We start from the raw sequence: 24357 nt of genomic DNA, 5'->3' as shown, positions 1-24357 counted from the left end.
GCATCCCATAAAACTGTGGTCTTTTTCCGAATTACTTATTGTGACTTCAACAGTGCAGATTGTAAATGCAGAAGATAAAACATAACAGAACTGCCAATCTGTCTTTTTATGCTGTGTGTGAAACAAACGTCTGTTAAAATCTGAGAAAATGTAGTTTATTGACCCTTAACTTCTCCGAAAGTAGCCAATTATGGCTAATTATGTGGTAAATATTAATGTGCTTGCCCATGGTTGCTGGATTTATCTGGTTTACTGTGGCCGTGTATTGTTCTTGCATGTTACTGTGCTTCCCACTGGTTTGAAATATACTTGCGGTGGTAGCCAGATTGAAACACCTTTAAAACAAAAAATAGATTTTTAACTAAATTTTTATTTATTATGACACTGTTATACATCTTTTCAAAGGGTTAAAGTTATTTAAAAATCCTGTTGAAATAAAAGAAATCCACTATTTCTCTTACTTTTATGCTACTTGGGAGCCATGTGCACACCCTGACAGGTAAAGGCTGCTCTCTCTCTCTCTCTAAAGTTGCTTTATTGGCATGACATTTTGTACAGTATTGCCAAAGCATTTTAGATATTTATAAAGCATGTAATATATTAACATCATTAAATTAGTTAAATATACAGAAAATGATAAATAACAGAAAAAAGGAATAAAAATATTGTTCAAAATGATAATAATTACAAGAATAAAAAGTGTAGATTATATAAATTAGACAAATTAGTTGATTAACCATTTCTATAATGGTGTACAAATACTTTGTAGCAGTATATTTTGTTCTCTCTGGGTATATAGTAAAGTTTATCTGAGTCGTTTATTAAATGATTAATCATTTATTGTTTCTCTCGCAGCTGTGCGCGCGCAGTCTGCTGCAAAAAGGTAACCCAAAAACGCCTATAGATAGTGCCAACTTTAGAAAACGAAAGTAAAACTCGAATCCTGGATATTTTAGGAGATTCAGAAACTACAGTCGGACTCATTTTGGCGCAAAAGGCATGTCTCTGTGGGTCTGCAGAGCACGTGAGATGGTCTGTGTGAGTGTTGACGGAACCAGCAGTAGGAAACGTGCGGTCCGGTGCGGAGCGAGAGAAGATTTTCCATTGGTTAATCAATCGCAAGTGTTTGGCTTTCTTGGGCGGATACAACAAAAAGTGTAAAAGCATGATGATAATAGTATTATTCATTTGTCACCACCAAATATACTTGGACTGTTGTCAATATACCTGGGTGTCCCACCCAAGTAAAGTCTGTGTGAAGCACTGCGTTCTATTGAGAAATTACAATGAAGCCTTATTGTTTCATTGCATTTGCGTTTTAGCAATTGCAGTTTTACTACAAAATCATTCAGCTCTTTGCAACAAGAATCAGGTGAACCAGCTGATGTACTACATCCTGCACCAAATCTGTGTTTGTAACACATAAAAAGACTTTGGCTGCATGGACTCTTTTTGTCCTCTCAGGGCCCCTGGAAACAAGGCCTGGGAACTCAGGGGGTGGGCTTAGTGAAGGTTTGGTACCACATTTGCATATAGGCTTGTCTATTATTCTCAGTAGAAAGGGACTTTTCTGCTGTTGAAATTGGGTCAGTTTAATCATACATTAAAGTATTATTCAGGATGTGGAAATTTGGCCCATTCCCAATCTTGAACTGGATGTAGTTGTATTTAATGGGTTGAAGTTTAAAGTGTGTCAGGACACGCCATTTAAGTATTTTGACGAGGATAGTTACAATTATGTTAGTTCACCAATTACATTTCTAAATGCAGATTACATCATCGTCAAAGTGCTGTTTTATATAGCTTCCTTTAGAAATGTAACAAGACCTTTTTTTTTTTTTTTTTGCTGCTTTGTAACTTAATTGGTTTGTTTGCAAAGTCAAGCCTGTCTTGCTGTTGCTCATACTTCACTAACAGTTACTATTGATCATCGGTGCACAATTTGTCCTGCATATGTGGGCTTTGGACATGACTAAAGCTTCACGTATGCTGTGCTAATATTAAACTGTAGTTTTTATTTGGAAAACACCAGAGATTCGTTAAAACAGAAATGAGTGTTGTCATTACATGTGATATTTCCAATAAATTTTCTATCCTTTAAGTAAAAACTTTAAGTAAAGTTATTTCCCAAAATGTAAAAGTTCCAAAGTCAAAATTAAATAAATTGAGATATTTACGCATATAAATTTGGGCTGCACGATATTAGAAAAAATCTGACATAGCGAAATATAATTTTTTCAGTTTTTTTTTTATTTATTTATTTTACATTTATTTATATATATATATATATATATATATATATATATATATATATATATATATATATATATATATATATATATATATATTGTGATATGTAAACAATTTCACCAGATGGCTTAAATAGCTCTAGTTGGAAAGAAATTATTAATGATTTATATTAGGATTTTGCAAAGGTGTGAATCGTGTATAAAAATGTATAAAAAATAAACAAATTGCAAACAAAAATACAACAGAGCAATGAAAAAAAGTAAAATAAACAGTGCTTTATAGTTTTCCGGAGAGTCAAACAGTATTCAGGTAAGGAAACTGAACAATGGAATGTAAAACATCACTAACTAGTCTTCATTGTATTAATTCAGTAAAATAATTTATCGTTAAAGTTACAAATTTACTTTTTTGCACCTGAATGCTTAAAACGAAGTTAAAATGTCTAATTCTCAACTGTTGTGCTGATCAACTATAATCCCAATTCAACATTTCATATCCTGCAATGGGACATTGCGATTATCGATGCTCAAGTGTTATATTGTGCAGCCATAATATAACCGTTGATCAGCAAACATGAGAGCTCAGTTATATCTGCTTTGCGCAGGAGCAAATGTCATTGGTTCCTATTAGAGCTGTGCAATTAATCGAAATTGAATAGCAATTGCATTTTGAAACCTTGCGATTAGATAATCGCAAGAGGCTCTGATATGAAATATAGATGTATTATTTAATTTCCCCCGCCCAAAGCAAATGCATGACTGCCGTCAGTGTTTGATAGTCTTACTAGCCAATTGATTGAGCACACTTTCATTCTGCCCAATCAGAATTGCACAACTGCGGAACGCCCACAAAAAAAAAACAGACAGGAAAGCGCGGACAATTGGGATAATGGCGTCTGCTGCTTCAGAAGCGTTAATAGACAAATTAATATCAAAGAAAAACATGACATCGGAAATATGGGAATATCTTGGTTTCAAAGTCACAGACACCAAACAAAAACAGGTAATTTTTAAGAGCTGTCACAGAATTGTTGCTACAGCCTACAGATTATTGAGCTGAAGCTTGACAGCAAAATTAAATTGCAAATCAAATCGCAATCCCAATATCTGACAGAAATTGCAATTGTTTTCCACAATCGCACAGCCCTAGTTCCTATGGAAGCTCAAATGTGGTGCCAGGCTATTTTGACCATCCGTAATGTGGCCATACCCCTTTTTATAAAGGCAAACGCCATTTATATTTTCCATAGAAAATGTGAAACTCTGGTTGTCCTTTCCTCATGTGGCCTCCTTGAGGATGTATTGCTCTATTGAGGATGGCATGGCTGTCACCTGGTGCAGTTAATTGGGTTACGCTAATAAAATTCCTCCCCTTGTGCTGCAGTGCAGTCACATCCATTGCTCACACACTGAGCAGCAAGCTGCCTCCTCCAAGACCCCTTGCTGGTGTAAAGCTTTACAAGAAACACACAGAATCAATGAGAATGTTCTCTAGTAAATGTGTGCTTTACATTCATATAGTATTTCGAAAAGCGTTGCGTTTGTTCACAGATAGAAAATGCAAGTTTGTGCAAGGGTGAGTTGGGCTGTTTTGTTGAAGTCTGATCACTGTTTCAGGAAGGCTGCTGGGAAGCTGCTATTGACATGCTGAATTGGTGCCTACACGCCTATTATGCGCAGAAGCTTTCATTGGACATTCAGTGGTCATGCGGCTTACACAGGACACTATTTACATTTTGAATGGCAGTACTGTACGGCAGGATAGAATGGGACTAAGTCGAGAGAGTGACCGATTGTTCATGCGGTCAGGTTAGGAATGAGTATCTGAATAATGGTCTGTTGAAGTCTTGTACCCAAATTCTTGCTGTTGGATTGAGCAGGAAAGGTCAGGGAGGGCAAGGTTCAATGGACCTTGGGTCAGCAAACTGATCATGGGAACCCGGACTGAGGTCACAAAGGCTGTAACGGGAGAAAAGCAAGAAGGGATTTTAGGTGCTTAGGGCATCCCGCTTTTCACATGAGATCTTCCAGATCCCAGCGGCCTTTTTAATAGGCCATTCAAAAAAGCGAAGGACTCCGAGACATCAACGTGAACAGTTATTAATGGACTTTCGTGGCTGTTTGAGCTAACCGATGCAGAACTGATTCCTACTACACTTTGCTGGTGTCAGCTTTTGATCAGTGTAAAAGCAACTCAAAGGGTTTAAAGGTATCATGGTAACATGGATAATAGTGAAATGGGACACTCGGGGAAAACCCGGACACACATGCTGTTGTCATGTTTGAGATGCAAGACTTGCTAAATGAATGTAGCCCAATTGTACAGAATGGGAACAAATAACACGGAGTAGCCGAGGTTTGATAGAGCAGTGATAGTGTTCATAATAGGATTATAAAATTGGTTTAATGCAGTACTTTTATTGTTATTAAACCAATCAACAAGAGAAATTTAGCACCTGTACTAAAGTACTGTTTGCCTTCTGTCGCAAAAAAATACTCTTCTGACTTATTGATTCTCCTGATCTATTTCGAGATTATTTAAATAAACAAGGAGTAGGGCTGCGCGATATGGCAAAAATGCAATCTCAATTATTTTCCATATTAAACATATAATATTGATATTAATGTAAAAAAAGATATCAGTTGTTAATGCTTCCAGATTAAAAAGAGTATCCCAACAATAACTGAAGCCACAAAAATTTAAGGGTCCTTTAAATAGCATAACCTATTTTCGGTAGGTGACCATTTTTGGCAGCCAAAAATTTGCTGCGTCTCTAATATCAACACACTGCTAGATTCCTATTGCTGTACATTTCTGCTATGATTGGCTCTTAGATCATTATAGAATTAAAAAAAGTGCAGTGCTTATTGTTATCAACGAATTTTATCACGATTCGAAATAATATTGTTTATCGGCCCAGCACTACCATGGAGTACACGTACGTTTCGTTATAATTATAAATTAATAGTAGAGCTGATATGTTGCATGTAATTTCCATGTGCATTTGTCACTAATGACAGATGTGTAATCTGCAGTAAATCTCCAGCATGTGTGTTCAGATGGATCCGCGTTATCTATACTTACTACAAGTTACGTAAAATATTGCATTTAATATACTCCCGGGCTATTCAAATAGTAGAAAGTCATACGCGATATTGACAGCTGTTTGCGTAACTTCAGTGAACCCCAGATTCTTGTAGTAAATACTGCTAATATTACATCTGAAGAATATTAGCTGATATGATTTGGATCAGTTATAACAAAAGACAGCATGACAGTGATTGGCGTACCCCACTTCACATATCTTGCATGTATATACACCACATCTTTAGCTGTCTTCACTTGTGCTGCTATTCCATCTATCCCATTTCTTTTTGGCTGTGAAACAAACAGTGGTCTGTGGGGGACTGTCAGCGGGACTGACATCTTGTGGCCAAAACAACTCAAACCGAAATAAAAAAAGCTATATTACTTACAGGTTACTGATTTAAAATTGATGACTTTATATAAAGAAGCATGTTTGCAATCCTCTACTTCCTATGGTTTACCCACTCATATTTGTTGAAAAGGTGAAGAGAAACCAAATTGTGACTTGTGTTAGAATATTCTGACTATAAAACATTTTTAAATAGAATGTATGTTTTTAAAACATATTAAAAATGTTTTTGTTCAGAAATTATTTTAAAGGAAGTGTTATAAATGGTGTCTCTTAGATTTTAGAATCTTTATCATTGATTAATTGAAAATGTTATGAACCATTATGTTTGTAAATTACTTTAGTAATTATTAGCATTGCGTCCATGAATATATAGCCAATGATGCTGAAATGGCATTAAAACGCAAATAAATAAAAAATCTATTTTCTTCGTCCCTAATTTAAATTTACAGCTACAGTTTAATTTAATACAGTTTAGGCTTTGAGGGATGGTGTCGCACTAGGCACAGTTGCCTTGAACCACATAGAAGTGTGATTGTCCCCCCTCCCATTTTACCTTCCGAGCCTGAGCACCCTTATGTCATCGATGGTGCGAATGTTCAATTTAACAGAAAGAGAAGCAATATTACTCAGCACAGTAGAGATTGCTTTAGTTTTATCGTCTTGTATTATTTTTAGTCGTTTGGGATGCAGTAACATGCAGTAAAATATTTTAAAATTAATGCAGTAAAATTATCATAAAAGTCCTTGTGCTTCAGGTATTAGGAGGTTTACTGAAGGTCCAGCTGATGTGCAGCGAGGAGTTTGCATCTGATAATCTATGACAGTTTGCGTTCATTGAAAAGTAAAAATGATTAATAAATCAATATGAAACAGTCTCTTAAAAGTGACGTCGCATCTTCAGTTTCGCGCTCAGGCACGCTTTGCACTGACACTACAAGTGTACTGCGTTAAAGCCCAACCGAACTGTGCTCTGACGCACCTCTTCCAACCGGGCCAGGGCGGGCCAACTGAACCGTGCCTTGACCCGATTCGGAGCACTCTTGTCAAACGAACTGGGAATCCTGAAATTGTCCAGTATAAACAACCAATATAACCTTGGGAGTTTGGGTCTGTTTTTTGTCAATTTTGGAGCAAACTGTTTGCTTGGATTTGGAAAAACCTCAGAAATTTAAAATTGATTTTTAATTATTTTTTTTCTAAATTTGTATGAAATACTTGAAATTTCTGACATACTCTCTCTTTAAGCTGAGACTTAATCAGATTTTCTAAGCAAAAAAGCTGAAATTAAAATATGCGTTCATGGTGAGCCAAACCAAAGGTCATCACTAGGCAACTTTTGGACATCTCTGCTTTGAATACATGTACACAATTGTAAGCACCTGTTTAAATTAATTCAGAGTCAGTAGCAGCAGGTTTCACAAGATGTTCTCAAGAACTAGTACTCTGATAATTGCATCTGTGCTTTCAGCAAATGCACTAAAACGACCCCAGGTTTGGTGTTAAATGTGTGCATAAACATCTTTGCAACACTTGCCAAAATGGATTGCAGGAGAGTGTCACTGGAAGTGTTTCTAATTAGATTTTTAATTTGTGAACCATCTTTATTTTCTATCAGTATCAGTCTAGGGTCCAGCAGCTACTTGCTCTTTAGCTCAAGCTGTAGATTTTCTAATAAATGCAGCTTGACTGAAACATTTTCTTTCACTTGATCTTTATTCTCTCTGACGACCAGCGATTTCACCTCTCCGCAAGAGCCTTGAACGTCCATTCACGTATTCAATAACTGTTTACATGAATTTTATTTAACCTTATGACATGATGTTAACACTCCATTAAAGGCGATTTGGACTCTAAAGGATTTGCTGCCTCTCATTCACTTCCAGTAACTTTCCCTGCATGACAAATGACAGGCCTTGACTCCTCTGTGCTGTCCTGTTTCACATGATAACCATAATTCAAAGAGAATCATTTATTAGCCTGATTTGAATACTCCGCTGGACTCAGGTCTTTAAAGCATTTGTCTCGTTACTGCATTTTTTTTTCCCTTTAGCTCTTTGAATAGGTGTTTCATCTATATGAACACTTGTTCACCCTAACATCTCTCTGTGTTGAGGATTAATAGATCAGATCTCAAAGCAGACAGAAGCTGCTGTCTAAAAACTGCATAGACAGCATTGGAAACCCACAGGGGCCTTGCCATGTGAACAATACCTAGAGATTATTGAGTTGAGTCTGATTTTCAAATCCTTTCCTAGAGCTTTAATCATGTATAGTTACTTTTAGGGCTGGGCAATATTGCAAAAAATGTATCACAATATCATGTTTCATATTATTCGGTATCCATATTATTATTCGGTATCAATAATTATAGAATTTTTTTTTTTTATATATTGAAATTTTTAACTTTTATTTAAATTTACCAACATTACTATGGCAAATAGTTTTAATAGTCAAAAAGAAAAATATTTAAGCAAAATATCAGATCTTTTTATAAATAAAAATAAACAAGTGTTAAAGAGACTGTTAAACCTAATAAATAAAATGTGACAATATGTGTGCAATGGTAAAGTGCAAATGCTGAACAATCAGAGCAAACTGAATAATAATGATGCAGTAAACCTCAAACTCCATAAACAAAAGCAAATATGACAATCAAATCTGAGCTTTCAAGTAAAGGAACTAACCATCATTATTCAAATACATACTGCAACATTACAAGTTGTAAAGTTGGGTGACTACATTACCACAATGCTAAAAAAAAAGCTTTCAGATGGGAAGCTAATAGCTAGGATGCAAAAGAAAAGAAACCAAAAAGCCACTCTACCGACATCCTTGCATCCTTTTTTTTGGAACAATCTCCTCACTGCTGCTAGCCACCGCTCTCATTTTCGCATGTGTTGTTATTCTGACCTTAAGTGACAAGTGCGAACGTGTAGTTTCCTTCACCATTTTCAATGCACTTTGCGCTCGCGCTCCCCTGCTGTCTTTCTGTAACTAGGCGACCATCAACCGTTTTCTCAGAGGATGACAAACGGACAAACCAATGCTGCAGCTCCAATACAAGTTTACGGAGAAAAGTAAAAAGCACTGCAGTGTTTGGATGATTGGTTAGTTCTACTTGTATGAATCTAAAAAAGTTAATGTTTTCAAATAGGTGCACCTGGAAAATTTGCACCCGTCACATGTGCGGCGCTTGCATAACATGTGTGCATCGCTCCCATATGAGTGTCGTACACCTCCATTGGAAATGACAAACTTTCATCCTAAGCTTACTGGCATTTCTTCCAAGGTGCATGCTCTGTAGCCACATTTTAATAATACTATATCACTTCATGACGAACTTTTAATTTTTTTTTATTTGATATTGACAATGGTGTTCGGTCAATACATACCGATACCAATTTTATTGCCCAGCCTTATAGTTGCTTTATCCGACAGTTAATGTAAAAAAAAATTTTGTTTACATCTGATGCTCTACTAGTAGTAAATGATGTTTAACATCTTTCCTTTTCTTGCTTCATCTCTTTGTAAACCAGTTTTCTTTCAGTGTATTTAAATATACTTTTATGGTATTGTTGCATTGAACAAACTTTTTTAAAAATATTAAATTACACTTAAAAACAAATAAATGTTTTGATGTCATATTTTTGTTACATCGTACTTTTATATTTATGTTTAAAGATGTTTTTCCACATTTTCCAGAAACTAGGATTGTCAAAAGTATCGAGTTCATTACCAAATGAGTATACAAAATACTATTATGATGTTGACACATTGAACAAGCTAAAATTATATTAAGTTACATTTGATTTAATACACTGTTTACAATGTTTATTAAGTCTACACTTTAATAATTTGTACACTTAATGTTAACAAGAAATGTTTTTTTTACATAGTATTTTTTACTTGTGTTTAAAGATGTTTTTTACATTGACAATCTAGTTTGTAGAGATGTTTCAAAAGGATCAAGTTTGGTACCAATCAGTACCATTTCCCACTCTTCAGCATTCAAATGTTAGCAGGAAATTGACTTTTTTTTTTCAGTACCATATGGTACCAAACTCAATACTTTTGACAACCCTAGTAGACACACAAGTTTGTTTTTATTGAATATTTATTTCTGACAGTACCACAACTGTAAACATAAATTATTTTTAACCTAATTTAATCACACAGATTATAAGAGAAGGGTCAATGTGACCTATTATGTATTGAAGTGCGGAGTTGGTTAGTCTCTGTTTGCTCAGGCGCTAAATGCTTTTGGAAGGAACCATTTCCCCCCTTTTGCCAAACACACCAGCAGCTAAATTCAATTTGAGCCGAATGAATGAAAATCCAATTGTGTCAGCCTGTCTGGCCGCCTAGGACTGGCGGCACAGCACATGCCCGCTGTGACGTCTGTATTCATCCTGGCGTCTATGAAACCTTGTCAGTGCTCGATATCTTCCTGATATCCAGTTAAACTCATCTCTTAGTTAAGACTGAAGCGAGAAATTCAAGTGACGTCTCTCATTTATTCTCTGTTGCTCATCTCTCTTGACGCCCTCCTCTGTCCTCCCTGAAATGAGGTGCGGAAGTGGGTTAGTTTGTGGGTGGGGTGTTGAGTGCGGTGCGATTTCAGAAAGCCTCCACAAATGATGACTGCTTGATAGCGCTAAAGCGAGGGGAAAGAGCGACATTGTGAATGATTTATTAGTCTGGCTTCACTGAGCCATTCCTAGAGGAGAGGAAGGATGGATGGAGAGATGCTGGCGAGTAAATGACTCTCTGTTTGGGGCGTAAAAACTGTAGTAGAAGGTACAGTGTTGGAGAGACTAGTTTCCACCTCTTATACAGATAAAATAGTCATCATTTTCCTCATTCATCACTTAATATACAATACAATTTCTGTCAATATGACATTAGTACAAAATAAAAGCATCTTGTTGAGAGAGTTCTTGGACTAATAATTATCACCTAGAAGACAATAAACCAGATTAGACATAAGCGGCTATTCAATAGCTCTTTAAGTATGTCATGATAATGATTATGCACAATATTGATATCATGGGCATTTCAAAATATGGTGAATAATTATTTATTATTCAAACTTTTAGAAAGCCTTTTAAGAATATTTAGATTCTTGTGTTTGAAGTTGTTGTTGATCACAGCACCAAATGAATTAAGACTTGATAGGTAATCTATATTCATATATGTTTTTTACATGTTAATCCAGCCTATGACATTGAGAATTTAGTGACTATTGGCTTTTTGTTCAATAACATTGTACATTAAAATAAAAATTTGTTAACATTGGTTTAACTAAAGTCAATGTAATGACAACTACAAAAGCATTTATTAATCTTAGGTGATGTTACTTCCTTAGTTAATGCCTAATAATGCATTTAAAAAAACTAATCATTGAATTAATGAAGATAATAACTAATACAAATGTTGTATTTTTGTATCAACTTTAACATGTAACTGTGAAGTAGCTATTTCTCACAAACATTTAATAATGAGACTTTTGTAAAGTGTTACCTTTCGTACTTCATCTTTTTTCAATTTAATTTAAAATCTTTTTTTCCTCTGAACATGTATATACAATAAAGCAATATGCTAATTATTTTTGGTTATCACACCAGTTAAAGTAATCTTTTTTTTGCACCTAAAGCCCTGCTCACACTGTGAGATTTCTGCCACGATTTTGTCATCTGAGACAAATTTAGGTAATCCTAAAAGATTCCTGAAATCCTTGTTTAAGATCTGTGATCTTTTATTGTTGGTTTGACATGTTCACAGACAGCCGCTTGGTGCTCGTTGCGATCAGATTTTTCCTCCGATGAAGTTCTGGCAGTGTCAGAAGATTTCAGACACTTTCCTGCAGTTTGACTACAGCTGCGATGAGTGTCAATCCAAGAACCAATAGGAGCTCTGAATTTGATGACGCAATCCATGCGACAATATAAATGACAGCGGGGAAATGCTAAAACAGTTTTTTTGGGGGTTTTATTATTGAGACATGCTGCGTGCAAAATTGTCACTACAAATTGATTGTGTTTACTATTAGGAATCATTTCAGAACGCGGGATAGTGAGAGTGTGACGGGTGGGGGACGTCAAACTCTGGGGGCATTTTCTTTCGTGTTTGGCGTGTTTTCATTGTCGTTCAGTCTGACTTTGACAGCTGAGATCTTACAGCGTGACATGGGAGCCATGTTCTTGCAGTCTGACATGCTACAATCATTCAGGACGATAAAAAAATTGCAGATGGCCGATTTAAAGGGCACATAGTTTACCTTTTTTTATGATTTAATATTAATATTAAGTTAAAGTGTGCCAGTTTAGGTTCAGTTTAAAACACGATTCAGATTTTTTGATTATAATGTGTTAAAAAGTGTCATGTTGGGGGCGTGTCCACAGTTCGCTGATTTATGGGTGTGTTGCTTCACATGTAAATTAGTTTCGGCTTCCCGCCAACGTAACAAGGGGGGCGGGGCCATGAGCTCACCCGCTCTGCGTTTGCAACAGAGTCTGACAGGCAGACAGAGAAGGAGCTTGAGCGAGAGGTACAGCATTCAGTCGTACATGTACGACTCTGACACAGACCAAGCAGAGAGTACAAAATCATTTGTGTCCTTGTACAGTTTTACAGACACTGTGTGCTAGTTTCAAGTGCCGAGCTTGTACACAGAAACTAATAACCACGCACACTGAATTAACTTTGACTGAGGCACCGGATGCGCTGCTCGAAGCCGCAACACGGCACACCAGACACTCTCTGTGGCGCGGCAGAGACATGAAGTGTACCGAATCGTCGCGCCACGCATTTTGAATTCTAAACATAGGTTTCTGCAGCGGTCAGCGACGCCCAGCCGTCGACTTGAGTATACCCTGAAAGAAACCTATGTTTAGAATTCTAAAACGCATGCTATTTAAGATCACAGGGAGCTTCTGGGATCGCGAGAAATGCAAACGGCTGAAGTATAAGGTAGACTCAATGAGAAGTACACATGTTTGCAAACCTACCCAAAGATACAACCAATAATTCCGATTAGAGCGATAATGTGGAGAATATTGATCTTGTGTTGAGCTCAATGAGCCTTGCATCTAAAAATAAAGCTAGCGTGTTCCTTTAGTGATATCGCTTCGACTCACGCTGAAAATGGCGGACGTGAATCAACGAACTGAGGATATGATGACACGCCTGTCAATCAATATTGGTGGGCGGGGTGACCGCTCTCCTATGTAAAGTTGTGGTCAGTTTGAAAACTGCTCCAATTGGTCCACCGTTTTTTATGTTGTTAAATTGAAAAAAAAAAGCACTGGGTGTGCTTATATCACCCCAATACGTGAGTTCTCTGGAGAAAGTGAAACTGCTCGCTAGAGATGTCACTCAAATCCGCAGCTTCATACTAATCATCCACCCGCCCTCACAGAATTTTATGTGATATATAAATCCACAGTTCCGCACCCGATCTTCACTTAAATAATTCAAATTCTTTGTTTTAAGCATGATGATAGGTCAGCGTGGACCGTTTGTTAATAACAGCATATTCAGAGAGCTAATCTGTGCATCCCTTGCCAGAGACAACATGGAAGGGGCGTACTGTAAATCAAGGCAGCACAGGTCCACACAATCATCCATGTAACTTCCAGTGGTATTTTTTTGCTGTCCTGACGAATGTAAGAACTTAAAGTGCTTGTCAGACTTTGACTTGACCGGCCTTTCGATTTGGCACACACATTTCATATTTGAGGTACCGGTCTTGTGACTTTCATATAAAGCGCTTTACAGCCGTTGCATAGCCTATTATATTTAACGAATGTTTAAAAAATACAAAGCTAAAATCATTAATTAAACTCATCCACCCGCGACCCACCTGCAACTAATCATAATGCATTTTTTTATTATTACCCAACCTTTCAAAGGGTACCCAAAAAGTGGTACAGTATGGTTTGCTTTTTGGTAATTTTTAACAGTGAAAACAGCCATAAGAGTGTACTGTACCATACCACTTAGTGGAAACAGGGCATCCGACTTTATTTTAAGAACTTGTTAAAGCATTACTATTCATTTAACTACTGAGTATCATTAATTACATGTACATACTGTATGGTTAGGGTTAGAATGCAGGTTGTGCTTAGGGTTGGTTGCTTGTAATTTTGCATAATTGTTTGGAATTACTGTAGTACATAAACAAAACATGTGTAACAAGAACACCTAATACTGTTACCATTATCTATTATAGATAAAATATATAGATTGCATCTATAAGTGCGACTGATTTGTTGTCTTTTTGACTTGTCAGGAACTGTCTTCAATTTCTCATGAAGTGCTTTAAAATATGCACTTTTATTTAAGGTTTGATGTGATCTCAACCAAAACACAAAGAGCGTCGGACAGTGTAGCTCCTCCCCTTTTTCTAAAACGGCCAGTAGTGTTTTGTTTTATCACAGCTTTGCCAGTTGAGCTTAAGCGCATTAAATGCAAAGCAAATGAGAAGCGTCTTGAAGGGGGCGGGGCATGTCAGACACTAGAGAGCATTTGATTGCCTGTGATTTGATGAGAGATTGAAGTATGAGGTGATGTGAAAAAAAAAAAATTGGTCCATTTAGGCAGAAGTGACAAACTACCAGCTTTACATGTTTATATCAGTTTTATATCTTCTAAACTCTTTTGTGGAGCACACTATGTTACAGATATCCTAAAAACTAACAATACTCACACTAACATCTAAAAAACTTTAATTTCATGGGACCTTTAAGCAGTGTTTTTTTAAATGACAATTTTGTGATGAATACTTTTTTGAAAGGATGAATGAGTTGGGCTTAACATAACTTTTTAGATGCTATTTTAAAGGTTAAAATTTTTTCCTTCATGACTTGTGTAGCTGATTAAAATATATTACTTATTTACACAGTCAACCAAACTTCATAAGTCTTTTTGCATGTTAAGATTTACAGAGACTAGCATTATCTTGGTTCAATGAATTTAGATTTATTCTTCTAAAATGCACAAGTTCTGGCATTCTCTTTCTATGAATAGACTCTTTTCACATTTCCAGCTTTCTCAGTAGCAGAAGTCGTCATAGTTGGGAAAACATAAAGCACATTGAATGGAAGAATGAAACAAATATTTTTTTTACAATCTTATTTGCTCAAATAATAAAAGAATAACTCCATGATGATGTTATAAAGACTTTCAGAAAAAGAAAAAAAAAATTGTGTGAGACTGATGACCGCAGCCAGAGAGGAGAATAATGTCAAATCTACTGTCCTGTCTATAGACTATGCATTAGAAACACCTCGCACAAGCGGTAATTCATTTTTTTTATTTGAAGCAAATATGATTTAATATATGCATAAATACATATACATGTTCATACGTTTAAAAAAAATCTAAATATTAAACTTTCAAGGATTTAAGATTCTGGTGACCGTTAAACGCATCATAACAGGCTTGAGAATAGGGTCCATTCCATGTTTCTCAATTCTGTCCATGTTTTCATAGATCAGATCAATTAGAATGTGTTCTATTTATTGATTGCACAAGCTGCACCTTGTACCTAGACAGTCTTTAATTTCAGGCACAGCTTTCATCATCATCATCATCAAAAATCGTCTTCTGTATTAAGTCTGTTGTCATGATTAAAAAAATCAATTGTAGACAAGCTTCAGTCCTGCTGTCTGTCATCCTGCCACTGCTTGGATCGTCCCTCTTCATGGCCCTTCCCCCTGTATGAATAGCGGGGAGCAGCTGTCTCGTGCATGGCCTGAGGTGCTGTGTGGATCAGCCATGGCCGGCTCTAATAGCTCAACACTAAAGCCATTGTCTGGGGACTCATCTGAGTGTTTACTGTGTGGGTCACTGGATTCACTACACCCTGCCGTTCACCCCCTTTCCCCCTTGTTTCTGTCTGCCTCTTTCTTCGGCTCTCATATATACACACACACAAAGAAAAACTGTCCCCTCCCTGTTTGGGGCTGTTGTCCACAGACACACAGATTGGATTTGAGACCACTGTGTCGTCTGTCTTCTGCTTAGTTCTTGCGTATGATGAGTGTTCGGATTCTTACACCCTGCTGAAACAGTTACTACTTAAATTCTTTTATTGTTGTAAAATATAAAATTTTAGATATTAAATATGGAGTCCACTTGCTCCCACAACGGACCAGTTGTCCTCATTAATAATGTTTCAGTTAGACACTGGCTCTCTAGGACATGTGCACACACAAACACACACACACTTGGGTAGCTGCATGGGATTAGATGCCTGTCATTTGAGTCATGGAAGGGCATGAGACCCGACAGCAGGACCTCAGCATTGCAACCTCAAGCAGACAAACCAAGGCAAGCGCAACAGGAAAGCTAATCTGCAAAAGAATCATTTAATCAGCTTGAAATTTTGCATGGTTCATCAGAAAGTAAGTTTGGAAAGCTTCTTGGTTCAAATTTAATTCAAGCAAAAGTGAGGCTGAGAGGAATTAATAAACTTTGTTTATTGTTTTAATGTGTAAATTTCCAATTGTTTCTAGTGGACACATTTTTCATTTGGTATCGATTTTAAAATAGTTTGGGACATCACGTTAGTTAACATAAAACATTTTACATTCTTACAAAATGAGGTTGTGGCCATGTTTAAAAGCTTGCAAGAATTTGCAAGAAAAAAAGTATCACACATTTCTCGGATAATGTCTGTTGACAAAATATTCCAAATTCATCTGTAACATGATCACAAGACATTAAACAATCTAAACAATAAATGGGACTTATAATAGGACCTTATGTAAAATAAGTCTCTGATATTGCTGGAGCAGGTGTGCCCAAACTTTTTCTAATGAAGGGCCAAAATCCAAACTTGATTAAGTGTGGTGGGCCGAAGCTAAATATACCAAACTGTATTACATTATTGTTGACATGTTACAAGTTGACATGGTAACTTTCTAATTTAATAATATAAAAAAAATGTATAGAAAAAAAAAACATTAATCGCATCAATAAATGTATATATCGGTCAACCACCAAAAAGTGTTTTAGGGTTTCATGGCCCTTTAATAATTTTATTAATTCACAGGTTTGCTTTTTTGTAGCGCAACAATTAAACAAACAAAAGGTTATGTACAATTAGAAATGACGATCTCTGAGGGATTCGCCCCAACCTTCCCCATCATTTGTCCATCTCTTCTCTGATTGGTTAGCGGACCAAATCAAAGGTTACCCTGGGCCTAGTTTGGGCATCTTTGCCCTAGATTATGTATATGAAGTTTTAGCTCAAATTACCTGACAAATGATGTTTTATAACTCTTTGTAACTCCCCTTTTTAATCATTGACCCTAATTTTGCCATTTTGCTGACTGTCGCTTTACATTCAAAAAAGATTGTGCTCCCAGCCCTCTTTTCAAAATTTTCAGCATAGTGACAGATTAAAAAACAAGGCTATTGTACTAAGCTTAATGAAGGTGAGATTGTCACTAATGGGCGGGGCTTTCCTCTGATGACATGTACAAAGGGAGAATGTCAGTATTTCTGCAGACTTTTTATCAAGTGTGATAAGGTAAACGCAACAATTTTCCATCTAGAGCTACTTCACTAGACTCTACACTTGTAAACACTCGATCCAACGGGTTTGCACGGCTCTCAGTCCCGCTCACACTGGTCACAACTATCAAGCTGATCAATCATAGAGCTTGCGCTATGCGTTGTTGCTACGTATAGTTACATTTTTTGAGAGGTCTGCGTCAGCCATGGCGAGGGCTATGTGACCGTGCGAAGGCTGCACCAAACCATACGCTTGCACTTGATGCAGAAGTATAAATCTGCATTGTTTACATGAAACATTAAAATGTTTACAAAATGTTTCTTAAAGGCAGAGTTCACATTTCTCATTCTTTTATAAAATCTGAAGGCGCTTGCCATCGTTTTGCATTAAGCAGTTTGCCTTGAGGCAAAGTTGTGCCAACGTTATCAGTTTTACCCAAATAACAAGTGGCAATATGTTCTACTTTTGGACTGCTGAACATTTCAAATGTCAGTCCACAGATCGTCAGTAAGGAAAATACTCTTTAAAATCTGTAAATTGATTGACCGCAAAGGACATTACAGCATGTACAACAAACTGTACTTCCGTTTCTCACAGCAGTGTTTGTGTTTGCTTCACATTAAATATGTTCTGTTAACTACTAGAGAGAATTAAAATGAAAGAAAGACTGGGGAATGGACGCTTTGACTGCAGGGTGGGCTTGGTGGCAGTGAGAGGCTGGTACAGAGCCTAACTAAAGGGGGTAATAAATGGGTGCGGGGGGAACAAAACCTGCTAATGCCGGCAGCACTTAAGAAACGTGGCCCCAAATAAGAGCCACATGACCAGGCTCGACATTCACAGACCCTTCTGTCAATGTTTTGCCCCACACATACAACACCAACCCTCCTTTCTTTTTCTTGTCAGTTCTATGTCATTGTAGTCTTATCGTGGGCTGCTCATGCTTGCTAGGGGCTCTATACAACCTTTTGAGAGAAGAGAAAACATGTATATATATTTTTCATATGATAGATATTTTGTGATTGTTTGCTGTGACCTGTTAGTCGTGAAAGTCAAGGTTTTTCTTTGAGGAATTAACTTAATGACACCTTGCGTCTTGTATTTATTGCAATTCTTTTTTTCTCTAATTGGGTCTGTACTTCACATTCTTATATTAGTATTGTTTGTATTTAATTGTATTTCTGTGGAAATTTTAACTTGTGTACTATCAGATCATGTAAACTGTCAGAGTCGTTTATAAAAGGTATAAGAAAAAGGTAGGCACACTTGGTGTTTTTTGTTAATTAAATTCTCAACTGCAGAACTTTTGTGTCTTTTATACAGCTATTTTAGTTGTTTTGATGAAAGCAAGACATGTTTGTCTGTCCCACTTACAGTACATCTATGTACTGTTAATATTCTGACTAAGCAGTATGCAGTAGATTTTCAGCTTAAGATTGTCTCAGAAAAATACAATTTCCAGTTCCTTTCATAAACTATAAGCTTACCTACAAATTTCAACAAACATTTGTCCAACAAATATTTCAATGATGTGTCAGTGCTTGTCGCCTCATTTGTAATAATTTTTGCAAGTTTCTAATTCACAAATGTAGTAGTTTTCAGCAAAATCTTGTAGCTCTTTAGACCAAATGACAGTAACCTATAATAAATAAAGCAGTATTTAATAAATGAAGCAATTTATGATGAAGAAAATATAAAGTATTATTGCCAATTGCTTTTAATTGTTCAGTAGAACAGTTTCATGATGATTATGCTTTCGATCTTTTATAAAGGCCTACTATATCAGTTTCTGGTTCCAGCATTAGTAAAATTAGTGCTTCCCACAGGTTTAAAATATACTTGTTGTGGTAGCCGGATTGAAATACTCCTTTTATCCATGGCACTTAAATGGTTAAACCACATGCGACAAACAAAAAAATTTGATTTTTGACTATATTTTTATTTATTATGACGCTTTTATACACAGTTTTTTTTTCAGTGGGTTATAGTTTTTTTTTTTATAAAGACTGTTGAAATGGCATGAGAGAAATAGTGGATTTCTTTTCATTATTTAGGAGCCATGTGCATCCATTGGGTAAAAGCAGATCTCTCAAGTTCAAGTTGCTTTATTGGCTTGACATTTTGTATAGTATTGCTAAAGCATTTTAGATTTGTATGGAGTATGTAATATATTAATAAAATATACAGCACAGGAGAAGTATATGATGGTGAAAAGGAATAAAAACTGTAAATTATAACTACAAGAATAAAAAGTGCAGATTATTAAAATAAGGCAAATTAACTGATTAACCATTTCTAATGGTGTACAAATATTTTACACCCATTAAAAATGTCGTTTTTGTCCTCTCCGAGTATATAGAGTCGTTTAATAAAGAATTAGGTTTAGTATTTAATGTTTTTCTTGCTTTCGCACAGTCAACTGAATCTAAGCAAAAATAGACTTAAATAAAAAGGTAATGCAAAAATGCATACGAATAATGACAACTTTAGAAAGCGAAAGCAAAAGTCGAATCCCGGACATTTTAGGATATTTCAACTCAATTTCACACATTTTTTAAGTGCCTAAAAGGCACATCTCTGTGGATCTGCAGAGCGCGGGAGTCTGTTGGAGTGTTGAAATGTGTAGGGCAGATTTTAAAGATTTTAAACTGGTTAATTGATCACGAATGATAACCAAATATACTTGAATGGGCATTAATATACCTGGGCAGCCCGCCCAACTAAAGTATGTGTGGGAAGCACTGACAATTGTCCCATGCACCACTCTTGTTTGTTAGTCAGCTGACCTGATATGGCCTCGCTGTTGAACTGTGTGGCTTCCGGCATGCCGGTCTTTCAGACCATGTACTTTTACTGTATTGATCTCTAATTGATGCAACACGCATGATGGAGCTGAGAATCTACAGTCTCGGGCACTGTATCCAACTGAAATTAAGATTACTCTTTATTAAGCTCTACATCACTTTTCCATGAGCGCTCTGTGTTATGGCTGAGTTCCATTGACTTAATGAAATTGCTATGTGGCTTACAATGTGAAGACTAACAAGCAAAAACTGAATGGCCAGCATAATTTCAGTCAATCCCATGTTTTTGGTACAATGCAGCAACGTATGAATACCTTTTTTAGAAGTTCTTTTTCACATCGCATAACATTTTTGTTCAGAAGGTGTTGAGCAGGTGGTCTTTTGTGGCCATTTTAACACATTTGACCCATGTGTGTTTTCAGTATGAAAGCAATTTGATCAAATGCATTTTCTGGTAGATTTGATAGCGGTTAAAATTGGGCATGCTCAACATGTTTTAGAGACCATTTACATTGTATTTGACATTCTCCACTTTGTGATTGGATTGAATAGAATTCATGTTAATATAAGCTACAAATGGCCTTGGTGTTTTGTGCTTTTAAAATGCTTTCATGGGTAGCTCGTGTTTTTGGAGTAAATTTCTGTCCTTTCAAAAGTAATTGCATATTTGCTTATCACATTAGGTCTGGGTGATAAATCAATGGTGATTTTTGTGCATCTTGTCAATAAAAACTGGTTTTAGTATAGCTCCAGCATGTGCTTTCAAATGGAGCTGTATTAGCGATAGCTGAATCCGCTTGTGAAGTCAAGACGTATGAGATACTGTTTCCAAATCCAAGCTCCTACTAGTTTGAATTAAAAAAAATAATTTGTTCATGACCACTTTTTAGTCATATCACACCATAACCTCTTAGGGCTTGAGTGTGCACATACGTAGACCGCACATTAGCTCTTAAGTGGCTATTTAAAATACTTTGAATGTTTTATATTTTGTTACAGACATACGGTGTCATCCTGCAGCTGATTTGCAGCATATGAAATGTCCTAAACACTATTTTTAACTGTCCAAGAAAATTAGTTTTTACTCTCTGATAGTCAAAGCAAGTTGACTATGCATTTAAAAAAATTCAAGAAAAAGTGTTATGTAAATTCGGACCACAAGTCCACATATATGGACATTATTTTTCTCTAAAAGTAGATCGTATCAAAGGATGATACTTAGGTTTTTATTCTAATTAGATTCTAATAAGCCCAAATAGCAAAGATAAATTAAAAAAATGCATGTAAAAAAAAAAGTAAATCTTATAGAAATTCATGCTGTACACGACAGTCTCTGGACTTGCTGCATCAATATTTTAACAATATATAAACAATGAATCTCTTTCTGGCTGTCTGATATTAGGCATGATGTATAGATCATGATTTTCAAAAGTATTACAGCACTTTGAAAATGTTTATTATTACCATTTGTTGAGCCTCCACATACGGTTCGACAGGAGAGTAGAGCGCTTGGACTCGGTAGCCACTTTGCATGACACTTAACAAGCCCATGGTAGAATACCGTTAATCTTCGCAGAATATTTGGAGTTTCCGCACAAGAAAACCTCTGGCCTCATTTGGAGATTTACTATTGATCATAGAGCTGTGCTTCCTCGATAAGATGGTCATGACATTCACAGGTTTGCTTAATCACGTTTGCGAGCCCTTTAACATATTCAATAACTTGTCTTGCCCTATAACCACCAGTTTGTTTTTGTTAAAAATGACCAAAAAATGTTACATTCTGTACCCAAGATCCACAGTTATGAAATGTCATGAGCCTGTTGGTAAACTCCCTGCTTTAAAACCATCTTAACAAGCGTAGCGGTCCAAAGCTGCATTGTGTTTTTATTTCAAGATTGAAAACCAGCTGTTATTGATTCCAAGTTTTCACAGAGTTAGAGGCCAGTAAAGGCGAACTATTGCGTTCAAGAGGGCTGGCTCTGAAAAGCAGCCATTTTATTTGCACTGTAAAAACCAGAATTGAAGTACCATGCCAAGTTCTGGAGCGATTGTTAAGACTTTCTGCGTGTTTTATAATCGCTTCTCTTAATTAGTGTTTACCATACTGCAATAGGGAGAGTATGGCCTGTCTCTCCTCATATGTTGTTCTCCCCATTCACCTCGCTAAGATTTTGCTGGCAGGGATGTCCTGTAGAGAGCACAGGGGAGAAGATATTAATAATTCAGTAGCGTTTCTTCCTAACTTGCCGAAATCAGCACGCAAGGGCAGCAGAGTTACCGTAAGCTGGTCTGAGTTTAGCTTTGGACATGCATGCATGCCCTTGATAATAAAGTCCTGTTGACGCTCTTGAGTGACCAAAGAACCATGCTTTTATGGTGACCATTTAAAGACTGTTGCCACATAACTTGGGTTTTGGATTAGAAAAGAGGTTCTTATTCAAATAACACAGTCCTATTCTTTCCTGTTATGTTTGTAGATGCATCTCTCTCCATTTTGTTACATGCTAACATCTGCTTTTATGTATTAATCAAACCGAACAATAGAATTGTGACAGTAGATATGTAGGACAAGGCAAAGAAGTGCCAGTGACCTGTTTTACCTCTGTCCCACTGGTCCCAGCATTTAAAATTGGGCCTTTTTAAGGATTCATGCAGTGATCATGTCATGATGAGTCAAGCACAAACAGTTATGTGGTCTACGAAGCATGTGATATTCGCAATTCTTCTCCAAGGAGAGTTTTAGCCTTTATTTCCTGGATTAACCTTCGTTGTTTTATATCGTCTGATTGGTTTCTCATTGCAGGTTTACAAAGGGCTGGATATCATCACCAACAAGGTTACCGAGGAGGAGCAAGCCCAATGTCACCATCATATGATCAGCTTCGTGGATCCATTGGTTAGTGGATACACAGTGGTGGACTTCAGGAACAAAGCACTTTCTCTCATATCCTTTGTTAATACAGGATTCAGAATCAAATTCAAGAGTCTGCTTGAGTGGATGAAACTATATAAGTTTATTTTTTTTATCATGTCTGTGCTTGATTCATGTAGAAATGTCTGGTTATTTTTTAACAAGTCAGTCATGAGATACACAGAGTGTACTTTTTCCCTCCTGTTATGCTAATGAACATAGTTCTAGACAAACCTGAAGCAGAACATTAATGCATCTCAGAGCAACATTAGCTATGTTTCCACCCACCTATTTTTGTGCGTTTTGGGTAGAGATGTTCATAATAACTGATGATCTGTTTACTGAAAGGGTGCGTTTTTAACCGATTAATGGTATCAGTTAAATGATTGAAAAAAGATTATTTTTTTAAAGATTTGCCAGCATAAATGTGCAACACATATTTGTTAACTCACGGAATGGTAACACCTGCAACCACACGTGTCTACAGACTTTTGTCAAAGAAGCAAAATAAAAGGATATTGCTGGTCACAGTTTGACACAGACGAGTCGATGCCAAACTAGCGTTAATGCTGATTGCCTCTGTCTTGGATCCGCGTCTTAAACACCTCCTTTTATTTACACAATTGCAGAAACAAGCCGCAAAACAAAACTTTCTGAAATATTTCAGAAGTCGGAGTGTCTGTATTTTCTCTCCATCAGCGCTCGCTCTTGCACCACTCATAAAGACAACAAATAGGCTATAGTTTTAATGAATTACCAACAAACTAACCTTTTTTTCCATTTGGAAAAATACAGTTATTAATAGTTCTTATAAAATATCCTTTTTTTAAAATGGCCTAGCCTAATCTACGAATCAAACAAATGCAAAGATTTTCTTGATTTTTGTATAATGATAACTCCGCACCAAACTGAGGCATTCATTTTAAAGCTTATAAAACATTTATGCAAATTAATGCAATATCATATGTAAGCAACAAAATTGTTATATGCTATAGTAGCCTATACTTTACAAAAAGTCAACATATGCGCCTTGTCACTGTCTTTCATCACGCGCAGCGGGGTGGAGAAAATAAAAGCACACAAGCTCTTAGGTTAAATCAGATGCTCAGGACATGATCTTTAATGACTAAAGGGTGCCTTTCGAAAGGGTGCCTAAAAAGTGGTATCGTATGGTTCGGTACGCCTTTTGACAGTGGAAACGGCCATAAAAGCGTACCGAACCGTACTGTACCACTCAGTGGAAATGGGCCATTACTTGAAAGCTCAGATTTGATTATCATAATTGGTTGTGTACAGAGTTTGAGGTTTACTGTATCATTATTATTGACACCTTACAGATGTTGATCTACCTTTACAATTGCACAAACTTTGTAACAATTTACTTGTCAAGTTTAAGAGTCTCTTTAACACTTATGTTTATTTTATTATA

At 36.4% G+C, this 24357-nt stretch overlaps 1 protein-coding gene across 1 annotated transcript in view; it reads left to right on the top strand.

Moving 5' to 3' along the window:
• The window catches only part of trit1 (tRNA isopentenyltransferase 1), a 58780-nt gene that overhangs the window by 2443 nt on the left and 31980 nt on the right, over positions 1 to 24357 (top strand). The window contains exon 2 of the mRNA XM_056480263.1: positions 22821 to 22961. Coding sequence (XP_056336238.1) covers positions 22821 to 22961 — 141 coding nt within the window. The remainder of the gene's footprint in view (positions 1 to 22820; positions 22962 to 24357) is intronic.

This window comes from Danio aesculapii, chromosome 19 (genome assembly GCF_903798145.1).
Source record: "Danio aesculapii chromosome 19, fDanAes4.1, whole genome shotgun sequence".
In the NCBI taxonomy this organism is placed as follows: Eukaryota; Metazoa; Chordata; class Actinopteri; order Cypriniformes; family Danionidae; genus Danio; species Danio aesculapii.
The sequence above is the reverse complement of the archived record's forward strand: the minus strand, read 5'-3'. Positions and strand labels throughout refer to the sequence as shown.